The following is a 13,318-nucleotide window of genomic DNA, read 5'->3' as shown; positions in this document are numbered from 1 at the left end:
CAACAACTCGCAGAATAACTTCATCCTTCCCCCGAGAACCCGGCGTGTTAACAGTCGGCTGCTTTTCATCCAGATGTTGGCAATTAAGGAGTTTGATGACAAAGCTCCATTGATCGCGCTCGCATTAGGACGATTTGAATTCTTTAACGTTAGGGTTTTTATCCGCCTGCAACCAGGATGAAAAGCTGGGCTCCAACAAAGAGTCTCGTTACATTCCTGAGCGCCTGGTTTCACTCGGGATTGGAAGCAAATGGCAAAGTGGGTTTCCTGACCAAATGGGCACAGAACGCTGCAGACTGTCTGCTCTTTAAAAGGTTTTTCCACTGGGAAAGAAAGGCTTTAACTACTTCTGGAAACTCCATTCTCTGTTTGTTAAATCTCACCGACAAACAGAGCAGAAAAATGCAGCATTAGAGTCGCTTAAAATACAATAAACCTGATGCCACGCTCCAGATGAAATCTGATACTCACATCAGGGGTTTCAAGGGATTTCCTGTTTTCTGATACTCTGGAAAACACCACGCAACAACACCCACAGAACAAGCTGAAGACCCAAAAGTCCGTTGGGACCCGGCGAAGTGTGTGTGTGTGTGTGTGTGAGGCTGTGGGAGGGACACTGTAGTTGAGGGGTGCCCCTTTTTCTCTCCTCCCCCTTGATCACAATGTGACCCCCCGCTGTCACAACGCTTTGTCCTGATGTTTTTGAGAGGGAAAAGGAAGGAGCTGGGGCGTGTGTGTGTGTGTGGTAAAGCGTATTTGTGAAGTGTTTTGTGCACGTTCGCAAGCCAAGAAAGAGGCGTTCCTGGCACGGGAAAGCGTGGAAAACGGCACCCTATCGTTTTATTCACGCTCACTTTGACTCATTCAGACGCAGTGGCAGATGCCTCGCTGAATTGTGAGATTCCTTTGAAGACTATATCCTTAAAAAAAAACTCTGCACCTTTTCTGGGAAGTTCTCAAACTACTTCTAACTTTCCTCTCGGGTGCAGCAGCGTCATTCTGCACAGCGCCTCTGCGTTTGGATGCAAATGAAGCAGCGTGTGTGTTGATAAGACGACCCGTTTCTAATCCTGTCAATAACACGATGGCACATTGGGGAAGGATTCCCTAATCTTTCACTACAGAGGGGAAGGAAGTGTAATTAAAGTGGAGCTGTGAGCCGAGGTGGACAGAGGGAAGGAGGGAGGAAGAGGAGGTGGATGGAGTGAGAGGAGGAGTTGGACAAGGTGAAATGAAGGTGTGATTAGACGCTTTTCAGAGAGTTATGCAAAAACAAATCCTGCAACCTGCTACCTAAACGATTGTACTTCTACTAAAGGACAGTTTGAATACTAGTGTTTCGACGCTGTAATATTGCTACTTTTACTTAAAATGAAGCTTTATTGTTCTTTTATTGGTTTTTTCGATGTAGAAAATGGGGAAAAAAGTGTGAAAATGTTTGTATAATTAACCTAAACGACTCTCCGAACTGTCACCGACCAAAAAGTATCGTACCTAGCGAGCGGTCCCTCGTCTGATTGGTCGATCGCACCACTGGCAGGCTAGCTCGAACCCGGCTGCCGCGGGTGAAGGCTGTGGGGGAGTCGGCCTCAGACATGGTGTCCAGTGACTCCAGGGAGGCCAGGGAGAGGTGGTCCGCCGGGTCTCCGACGCTGCTGGGGCCGTGCTTCGGGCTTCTGCTCTGTGGGGGGGGGAGGCAACGGAAACACGATACAGTAAAGGGTTAGACCGTGGAGACACTGGAGACAGTACAATACATGCATTCATATTGAAACCACACAAAGAAACGATACGGTGCATTCAGGGGAGTTAGGAAACCACAGAATCCGTCAGAGTCACACAGGCTGGAAGAAAACTCCTTTGATGTCAGGCTCGACTCCACAACAAGTGAATAAACCAAACCATAGCAGTCATGCAAGCGTGAATGTCACTGACTCTTATCTATCACACATCACGCAGCTCGGTCCCAAAGAAGACATATTTTAAAGCATCAGTAAGCCTTTAATCAAAGGACTGTCAACTTTACTTTCCATATTCCCCCGCCTGACCCAGCCTCACATCTTCAAGTTCAGTATTTAGTGCCTCTTTTCACCCTCTGTCTTATCTGGCCGGCTCCGTGGTGTGATTGATCGAAGAACTTCGAGATGTCCCGCCCCCTTGGAGCGCGAGTGTTCCGTTAGTGATGTCACCGTGTTCCGGATTTTAGCCGTTTGCAGAGACCATTTTCATGCACCAAAAAATAAGTTTTCAAACGGATTAAGGTTCGTGTGTGTCAGCACCTCGTGTAGATAGGTTAGCTGCTCTGTAATCAGATCTACACAATGAGGGGCATCCTCCACAATAACCCGGAGTGTGATGAGACCACAGAGCCCGGTGAGGCGCTGTAAGGTGATCTGCTCCGGGGGGAGGCGGCACAATAACTGAGAGGTCAGTGAACACTTGGCTCTTTATGAAACACTCCTCTTTCCTGGCAGATTTGCAGCTGAAGACGGGTCCACCAGGTTACCTCAAACACACCTGCGTGCTGTTGTGTAACCCTCACACACAAATAAAGGATTTAAGCTTTTATTTGAAACGCAGTTGACATTTGTTGGTGCTCTGCCAGGACTGGTTTATCCTGTGCATGGCAGGCACTGACAGGTCAGGCACCGTGAGACAACGGGACACAGTTTTCAGGTAGAAATGGTCACACAGCAGCAGGTGTTAGAGGACAGGGATGCATCACACACTCACACACACACAGTGCATGATGCAGATAAGGTAAAAGGCTGACTAACTCTGTGGGCCAACTGGATTTTCATCAAGTACCTCTGAATGTCAAGCTCAGAGTGAAGGGAAGAGAGCATGCCCTGCAAAGACTGACGGGAGAGAAAACATGAGAACAAAAAGAGATGAAGTCGAGGCGAGATGGAAAAAGAAATCAGGCAAAACACAGGAACCATGGAAACACATCACCAGCAGACTGAAGACAAAGTGAACGAGGCTAATAGCAGGTGCTAACGTAGCCTTGTCTACTTTTCTGTGTTAAACTCAAGCGTTGACTGTGTTTGATGCAAATGAATAAGGACCTGACGCAGCAGGGAAAACCGCTGCGCCATCACTGAACTGCTGTAACTCGCTTAGGCTCAAACCCCCACAGATGACCAAATATGTGAATTAAAAAAAGTGCCCTTACACTGTTCATACATGCTGATGATGACCTTATAAAACACCGGGGTCACACGGAGTTGACGAGACACCTGAGAGCAGAAATTTAATCGGAGCGATGAATGATTTATGAGTGTATTGGATGCCCTCACACACACGGCTGTTCCGTGTCAGTCTTGTGAATTACACTGGCTTCACATGGACGTAGTAATTACGTAAACAAAACATAGATTTCAGCCTTTGCAGACCATTTACATGCACAAAAACAGGAAAGGGAAACCACTATTGTTTAACTTTTAAGTACTCTAAATGAACCTGTTGCTTTCGAGTCCAAGAAAACATTTGAAGAGCCTTGATGAGAATGCTGGAGGAGTGTTGCACAGGAGAAAGAAATAGTTAAAGAGAGGGAGTCGTGTTTTAAAGAGCAGGAAATTGCAAATGAGACCTTCTGCCTAAGAGGTAATTAAGTTACACCTCTCCTCACTGGTCTGTCTGACAGATGAGGTGTCCCCTCCAAAGGTTAGCGGATGAACCCCTCCGTCTCTTCCTCTTCCTCATGCATGCACGCAGATATCCTCCTGACCACAGTTACGTCTGATATAGTCGATATGCATCAAAAGCCACTTCCTGTCCCGACAAACCACTTCCCACTTTTGGGTCCAGATGTAAAAACCGCAGGCTAACCGCTGATTAGCGCCGTAAAAAAACCTGCTTCAACATGCACCTCCAGAACATTCCTCACCAGAGATTCCCCCTCCTTTCTGAGTCAAAATTCAGCTTTATCAGCAGCCTTTGTACGCCACACTTGCTCTGACAGCCGTGATGAATGTGAAACCGAGACAGCGACACAGAATATTTGACAAGTTATAGAGTCATGAAACGAGTCGATTGAGAAGAAACGTGTCCAGAAAACAGATCCAGGGAGGTGTTAAAGATGGAGGACGATTGTCAAACACAAAACACAGTCTCATATACGTGCTCATGTTGTGTAGCTTAGATGCTAATTGCTCTGCTGCAGCACATAGTTTCCTTAGGTCATTGGTCACTTCAACTATTTAGTTGTCTTCAAGGCCTTCTGCAGCAGCTTTAATGTAATGTGCACAAGCAATGATGGAGACAACCATGCATGTGGAAAACAACAGTTGAAAATGTGTGTGTGTGTGTGTGTGTGTGTGTGTGTGTGTGTGTGTGTGTGTGTGTGTGTGTGTGTGTGTGTGTGTGTGTGTGTGTGTGTGTGTTTGAAAGAGAGGGACACAAAGGGAGACTGAACACGCATGAGTGAGTCAGGCTATTGTTCCAGAAAATCTGACCCGAACCCAGGACATCCTGAAAACACTTGCGCAACAGTGTTCTCTGGTCCCCAAATAACTTCACCTGCAGAGCATGCATGGCTTGTTTCTCTGTGGCTCTCACCTGTCTTATAATAAAGCCATTTAATGTTGCATGATCTCACCCCGCAGTTCCTGACAGACTGAGTGATTAAAGTAAATTGTTAGGAGTAATGGCAGTTCCCAACAGGAGATTTAACTATAGACTGAAAAGCTGCCACACCTGCTGCCGGCCCACACAAAGCCCCCTGATTGCTGCCTACCTTCTTATATAATCAGCAGTTTAATAGCGCTCTCATAACCCGACCTGCTGCAATCGTGTCGATCTTTTCCACCTTTTCGGGCTGCATGATTTTGTGACAAAAGACACAATGCAGGTTTCACACGTTAGGCATTTATCTGCAGCTTCGACACCGGGACAATAGAGCAGATCGTGTCCTATGTACACAGGGTGAACACACACCCAGCTAACAGGGGGAACTTGTTTCCGTCACTCTCTATATTGTCACGAAAGAATGTAAACATGAGAGTGGAAACCTGTGTGTGGCTTTAAACACACACTGCAGTGTTGTGAGCTCCTCCACTTAACATGCTAATTTGGCCCGAGCTCCTGGGAGCGGAAACAGAGCTAACTGTAATTACCTGGCCTGATCTGTATGGCAAACACATAAACACAGCTCTGCAGACTGTTAACCCCTCACTTTACCCGTCTCATTCTGACACTTAAAGTGTAGAGATTGTGTGGTAATCATCAAATTTGAGTGGGACGGAGCAACACACTGAATTAAGACTGGTTTAGCATCGTCTAAAAGGTTTGAATTTCACTTTTTAAAGGAGAAAATACATTTAACAAAGGCATACGTACAAGCGTTACGCAAAACGTTGCAAAGTGATGTAACTTTGTTTGGGATTTTAGCCTCTGCAGACCATTTACATGCACTAAAACCTTTACAAACACTACAGGAAAGGGAAAAAGCATAACAGGGTCTCTTTGCATGACGTAAGAGTTCATTAAAACTCTCTGTACGACTTTGAATCATAAAGCCACCGTCTATCCGGCCGTCAGCGCCCGGTCTGTATGCTGTCTGCGGTCGGACCATCACCCTTTGTCTCCCCTAGCCTTAATGACATTATACTGAAATCCTCTAGTCATCCATTCCCATTCATCGCTCCCCCCTCCCTCCTCCGATTGCATTCCTCCTCTAATCCCTGCATCCAAATCTCCGGATGACCTTTCAGAGATGGGCTCGCCGGTTAATTGGCGTGATAAAAAAGGAGATGACTTTATAGCGCCGGAGCTGGAAGGTGAAGCCAGAAACCCACCTGCTGTCTACAAGTTTCTAATCCAAGAAGGTGTACAATAACAAGCACTGTTCCCATGTCATTAACGGGAGATTACTCGTGCAGAGAGGAGGCAAGATGACCATCTCTCCCGCCGCTGACATTTACAACAAAGAGCCACACCGTCCGATTGATTTCACCCGCTCACACATTCATGATGGTTATCACCAGCAGACATCGCCCACTCCTCTGAACGAGAGAGGGTCAACTTTACATGACCATCAGATATGAGACCCTGTCACCAAAGTGCTTCAATCTGACACACAAGCAAAAACAAAGGGAGTCGTATTCACCATTTCAGACCAGTAGCGACCTCCGTCCAGCTCCGACTTCCAGGAGAGACTGGAAACAGGGTCACTTCCTCCACTGTTATTTCAGCCCTTGTAAACTTGCTTTGTACAACTGGCCTGTCCTGCATCCCTTCCCTTTCTGCTCTAGCGGATGCCCCCCCCCCTCTATTCAATGCACACACACCCAGCGGACAACAGGAGAAAATCAGCACTTGTTTGCCGAAGTCAACGTGTTTTTATTCGATATAGACGATGCAATTCAGCTGCAGGACTCATGCTCAAGTATTTCTAACTCCGACCCTTGAAACAGCCTTTTTAAAACTCCCATAAAGTTTCCGTTCAGTGCACATTTTATCTTAAAGCGGAAGCTCTAATCCCTGAGTACAATCTGAGCAGCCATCTCACTGCCCTAAAGACACAGAGATGACACTTGTGTCCCCAGCAGATAAGACCCGGCTCCAGCCTCAGGGATCCTACAAGCAAGATACAGCCGTCCAATAGACACGCCCTCACACAGCTGGAATATTCCCAGTGTGTGGTAATTAAAGTAAGAGCATGCTCCCTTTCCTATTGACAAACTTCCTTGTTGTGATTTGAGCAACTCAAGGCGTTACGTTAGAATGCCATTTAATGCAGGTCCAGACTTAGACCAGGACTGGCAGATCATGTACCAGTCTTGCATGCAATGATTTGCACACTCTCAAAAGAGTGCACACATTGAGTGCCACCCCCCCTTCCTCTTCCCCCTGGCACTCTCCGACCAAAGTAATACATGCAAACTATTTGCCAACGGGGCTGCAGGATCGTGATCTGTCAGGACTTGTTTTGTAATATCACTTCATCGGGAGCGGAACACATTTAACTGAAGATCGAAAAGAAGAACACGCTATTCATGTTTGATAAACTCACTCACACACACACACACACACACACACACAAACCATGCTCCTGTTTCAGATGGTGGGTTTATGTGACACGTCCTCACATGAACCTGGGCTGCCTCCAGGGAGCGTCTCTCCTGGTGTAAAAGAAAGACCTCGCAGGTCTAATTCGAGCCTCTCTGGGTGTGTGTGTCTGTGGATGTGTGTGTGGTGGTCACCAAAACAAAGAGCGCTTTCTTTCCTCAGGAGAAACCCAAGTCCTGCATGCTCTCTACATCATGCTGCACATATAACCTGCTATCATTAAAGGCCAAACTTTGGACGCGTTGGCGTTAAATCACAGCGTTTTGTCGAGTGTCGTTTTCTTTAGTCCCGTGAAAGCAGCGCTGATAATGGCTTTGCTATTCATGCCTAATTAACACGTCACTGAGGACCAGGTTCGCTCTCACACTGAGCCTGAGATGTATTATCCTCGCTCCCCCAGAGGACAGGTTCTGTGTGTGTGTGTGTGTGTGTGGGGGGGGGGGGGGGGGGGGGGAGAGTCCGATAATCAGTAGTAAAGTGCAGTTTACCCTAAATTTAGCTTGACAGAAATACATCTGATGCTTTTCTAGAAAACACATCCAAGTTATTTGTCAAGTCAAAACTGTCATACCCATGCCCTGTTTTGAAGTCTACCAGACCAAATAGGAAACACTTCCCGCATGAAGACACACACCCCCCCCTCAGCTCTTGTTATTTTAAAAGCTCGTCATAGGTTAGCTAAGTCTGAATCTATAGAAGTAGAAAGTGGGAGTAGAAATATGAAAACTTGTCCCTATAAATCACAATCCAGAGTGAAGGTAGAGTGTAGTGTCAGCTGGAAGAGGAGCTGCTTTCACAAAGTGCAGCACATGCTCCTCTTCTGTCAAATAATGTTATTTATTACTGACTCCATTAGCTGCTGACGGCTTTAAATATATACTATCCCAATGTATACTTACTCATAATCCAGGTGTTACCGTCATGTTGTTTAGAGGAAACCCTTCTCCTTTTATCGCCATAATGTATTTCAAACATTTACAAAAGCAAGTGTGACTTCAATCAAGTTGCTGCCATGCTTTCCCACACCCACACTTTAAAGCACAGGAAATCAAAATAAGGTTTGAGCCAGATGCTCGGAGCTGGTGGCTACAATCCTGCTCCAGGTTTGCTTATGTGTCTGATTTACCCTCTGAAGTAAAGCTCATACCTTTGGCCCAAGGTGGAGGCCAGATGTCAGGGTGCGTGTAAAGACTTGCAAAAGGTACAGACAGAACAGAAACGAGGAGAAACACCCGTCTCTGCGACACCCTTCTTTTCTGCTCTTCTCTTTGGAGCGTCTTTGCTTGGTTGTTTTCTAAAAGCTGCAAGTGTGTTGCCAAGGTTGGTTCAGATGTTTCTTCATTTGCATGTTGTTTGGCACATATCTGCATCGTTTCCAAAACGGCAGCATCGACACAACAGCGTGTGTATTCCTTCATCGTGATGAGTGACACATGAGAGTCAATTAGTTCCTCAATTTACTCCGATGACTGTGATTATGATGCTGACAGACAAAAGGACACAATGATGCCTGCAGGCTAGTGCTTCCTTCAGGTACCAAACAACCAGGAACAAACACCTGAGAAAGATGTGACATTTGAGGGTGGGTGCGCTGGTTATTAACTAACAATGAGACTCAGGTTAAATAAATACTGTGCATCATTTTGGCCACATTATCAAAGGATAAAACCGCTGCTACTTTATGCATTGTGTGCCAATTCTTACCTTTCTTATATTGCAGACCTGGACCCGACCTGTGATGCACTATAAGTGGAGGAATGTTCCCCAGGCTGTGTCGTCAAACTCATAATTGCACCAGAAGGCCTTTCGGGTTAACGAGGTCCCAGACATTTCACCTCTGCAAATCTGTCAAGACAATCTTTCTGAGTCATAACGACTGGCTGCCTGTTGAACCAGAGGAGCAACAACATGAAGAGGACTCGGATAAAGCCGGGGCTGCTGTGTTGTTCGTCCGCAGAGAGAAGAGCTCAGACCTGATTAGCGGCTCTGATTAACACACTAGTGTGTAAAATTCTGTCTGGCTCGACTCCTTATCAGCGGTGATCAGATGCAGGTCCGTCAGGGCCTTCTGTCATAGCGGCTTAACCTCCCCTGCACCCCCAATGACACTCGGGATTAGACAGAGCCTTGGCGCCACTCTACAGATCACTTGTCTTCTCAGCTGGGGTTCTGCACCCCCTGAATCCCCCGCCACGTAACCCCTATTAACCGGCAGGTCGACGCACGTCGTCATTAACCCGATGCTTCTTGTTTGTGTTGCCTGTCAAAGTGCTACTTTCATGCAGGGGTGGCAGAAGCTATTAAAAGCTCCTGATGGGCAGTGGAGGAGGTCCGGTGATTACACACACATGTTCTGCTGCACAGGGTCTGATTGTCTGGGGCAATATAAGCTACGACAAAGAGGCGTTCTGTGAGAATATCACAAGCGGACCAATGTTTGCTATAGAGAGAGGTGCAGGAATGAGTCCTAAAACCTAGAAAACACTTAGCATTTTACTACTTACATTACATTAAGCTGATGTTTTTATCCAAAGTGACTTCAAATAAGTACAAAAAAGTCATCACGCCCAACATTAGCCTCCTTTAGCTTAGCGGTGGTGACGTGAAGTCATGTGACCGTGCTGTAGTTCCTCTATAGTCCAACATTAGCCTCCTTTAGCTTAGCGGTGGTGACGTGAAGTCATGTGACCATGCTGTAGTTCCTCTATAGCCCAACATTAGCCTCCTTTAGCTTAGCGGCAGTGACGTGAAGTCATGTGACCGTGCTGTAGTTCCTTTCTAGCCTAGCCTTAGCACCACCCTATAGATCTGCATATTCCCTTACCAGGTCACCTCTCATGAATGCCTGCCAGGAGGTGGAAGACAATGACTGAATCTTCTTCTTCTTTGTGGTGACAGAAACAACACCAACACTCCCTGAAAAACTCCCTCCCCACTCTTTGTTTCTTTGATCGTGGTCAGGTTTCTTGCAGGGAGGTGATGCACGCTCTGGTGTTATCCAGCTGACCTTGGATCTGAGGAGCGAGAAGAGTGAGGCATGGCCAGGAGCCCAACGAGAGAGGGACTGTATGCGGGGGGGCCAGCCAAATGTAGCATGTCTGATTTTTTGCAGAAATGACATGCTAGTTTCCCATATAAAGCTTATGAAACATGTTGTGCAAGACTGACTTTGATGCTTGCAGCAGGACAGTCAGCCCACGATAGATCATGAGTGAAAGAACGGAAAAACATACTTTAAAAAAGCCAAGACACAAACCACATGTTCTACTTTTCAATGCATTCAATGATGTGCTTTCAATTGCACGAGAGGCACGGCATGTTGGCTTCTCGGAACGAGCAAACAGCAACATGTGTGCCATCGTTTCAGAGGCTGGTTAAAAACAACCGACCAAGAGCCAGAGGTGGAAGAAGTATTCAGATCCCCATAGATTGTACTTGCAGGAAAAGGACAAAAATGAAACAACTTACCACGATGCAAAGGGCATGTTTAGTTTCAATTTCAGGAGCAAATGCAAGAAATATATCTATCGAAATCAAGAAAGGTGCTCAGAAATAGATTATTTTGTGATGTATTTTAAAGTGTCCAACCCTAGACCAGAATGTCCAAGCACCTGTCAAAAACCTGCACAGGAACACAGTTTACCCACGTTCACACACACACACACACACACACACACACACACACACACACACACACACACACACACACACACACACACACACAGTAATCTGTGTTCTGTTCAGATGATGGATTATGAAACCTGTCTGTTTCTCTGTCTGCCCACAGCTGCTGACGACTGTCCTAACATGGCCGCTGCACTGTACAGAAACCAGCGAGCCACACATGCGTAAGGAGCTCTGTGTGTGTGTGTGTGTGTGTGTGTGTGTGTGTGTGTGTGTGTGTGTGTGTGTGTGTGTGTGTGTGTGTGTGTGTGTGTGTGTGTGTGTGTGCGTCCAAGCGGCTGAGTTTGTGGGCAGAGAGAGAGGGAGAGAGGTGGTCAGGCCTGAGGGGTATTATCTCCTCTCCCCTGGGTGGGATCCAGGAGGAGGAAATTAAACTACTCGCCTTTGTTGCAGGTTTAAGGATCACAGGAGCAGGAATTGAGGGGGCCCTCATATATATAAGGCTATGTCATCCAGTGTGTGTGTGTGTGTGTGTGTGTGTGTGTGTGTGTGTGCAGTCATGCTGGGCGGAGTGGGGGCCGTCCACTTTTCAGACTGAAGTGATATCATCTTCCCGAACCTCCGCTTGACCTTGATAAATCTGCGCCTTTGTAACTCAAACCTCCGGAGACGCTTCTTCCTCACCTCTGAGGCATGCCCTGGTGACGTCGTCCTTCCGGTTTGGTAATGCGTGAGAACTGTAGCAAATGATCAGCCACTTTGACTTGTTTACTTTAAATACAGAATAACTATCCCTCCCCAGGACACCGCATGACAAACGCAGCAATAATCTCAGCCGGTTTTAGTTTCATTTAACTTCCCTTTTTGAATGATTGTATTCCTCCTGCATTAAATTACGCTCTTCAATCATCTCTGTCTCATTTATCAGCTCTAACATTTGCCAGTAAATCCAAACCAGTCTGCTTTCTGACAGCTTCTTTTTCCCTGACATGATGCGTTCAAGAGCCATCATCGCTCATATATCACCCCCAACATCTGAATAACATATGAGGACTTTCATACCCCTCAATCCAAGAGTGTCATGTCTCTCCATCAGCAGATCAGATTTATCTCCCTGAATTCATTCAGCAGCACAGAGAGGAAGTACACACTGTTTCATAATTGGAGTACAACTTTACCAAGTGTCATAAGGATGCTAAATAACATCAAGTTCACACACAAGCTAATTGCTTCATACAGTCATACTGCACAAATCCAACAATCCTGGACACATCACACGTATAATGGTAAATAATCCCAGAGAAATGTCAAACCTTTCCAATAAAGTCAATAAAATAGCAAAAACTTCACCTGATGCCAAGAATAAGAGTTTACATATCGATCCAACAGGAGCTATGGATCCACACCTCATGTCATTTTAAAGAAACTATAACTCAACATTAAGCCAAAAAAAGAACCCTAACAACATCCAGAAGCAGTTATAACAGCAACAGCTAGCACTCATTAGTCTCCATAACTAATATCCTGCATGATACGGCACGTTGATGTGATACTCCTTCCCTTCCGTTCACCGTTTGTGCGTATAAAGTCTGGTAATACCATATACACTATGCCATCTCGGTCACATTATGGACAGCTGCAGGTAGGTGATTGTACTTTAAAGATGATTTACTGCTGACTACTACACGGCGTTCATTCAGCCAAACATCGGGGATCAAAAAGTAATCGGTTGCGCGTAAAGACTTTTTTTTCTTTACCGATAAAACTCGTGCGCCAACTTTTTCATTCGCCTCCTGGAAGTTTTGCAGCACCTGCAGAACAAACCCTCCCAGCCTTACTCTTACGCTTGCATTGAAAATAGCGCAACAACAGTTTGAACATGTGGGAATTCGCTGCGTAAAAGCGCTCAAAAAGTCTCCTACCTTCCACTGAGTCAACCCAAAAGGCACCGATGTGAGTTTATTCCGTCCGTGTGAAAACTGTATCTCTATTCCTGTTCGCAGCCATGCCTCCGGACAGCGTTCAGATCCATCTGCAGAGAAGCGATCCTCCTCACACAGCGCTGCCTCTCTCTCTCTGTCTCCCTCTCCTTTTTGCTCGCGTAAACTGAGCCCCTCCAGCGGTGACATCATCACCAGTCACCATGGCAACTCTGACTCCACCCATAAAATCCGAAACTGAATTTACCTGTCTGACTACCTGCAGCCTCACAACAAACACTCTTTCCTTGCTCTGTTTACCATAAAAACGGTCAGAAGCACAGGTCACTAAATAAAATATTGTATAATAACATCTTTCATTTTTATTACCGTGAATATTTTATACTGAAATACTTTTTTGGTTCATCTATATTTCATATTTTGGTTGTTCAACTTAGTTTATCTTCTTTATCTGTGTTAAATACACACCCCCTCCTTGCTGACCTCTACTACCTATGCAAATGCTCATGAGGAGGCTTCTCTCTTTCTTGCTGGACAGTAGTTGTAGCCCCGCCTGCAGCTCCCTGTGGCTCGGTGCCAGGCTCACCATTACCTCGATTGTTTTGGCTACAACGCCCAGCATGCCCCTCCCCTCTCGTCTCCTCTGACCCAGAGTGAACACAGAGACAATGACCAGGGGAGCC

At 46.2% G+C, this 13,318-nt stretch overlaps 1 protein-coding gene across 1 annotated transcript in view; it reads right to left on the bottom strand.

Annotated features, from left to right (window-relative positions):
• si:ch211-285f17.1 (sickle tail protein homolog) overlaps positions 1-13,318 on the bottom strand; it is a 66,251-nt gene that overhangs the window by 22,407 nt on the left and 30,526 nt on the right. The window contains 1 exon segment of the mRNA XM_063912269.1: positions 1,495-1,681. Within this exon segment, the coding sequence (XP_063768339.1) occupies positions 1,495-1,681 (187 nt within the window).

This window comes from Eleginops maclovinus, chromosome 21 (assembly GCF_036324505.1).
Source record: "Eleginops maclovinus isolate JMC-PN-2008 ecotype Puerto Natales chromosome 21, JC_Emac_rtc_rv5, whole genome shotgun sequence".
Lineage (NCBI taxonomy): Eukaryota > Metazoa > Chordata > Actinopteri > Perciformes > Eleginopidae > Eleginops > Eleginops maclovinus.
This window is presented reverse-complemented; position numbering and strand designations above follow the sequence as displayed.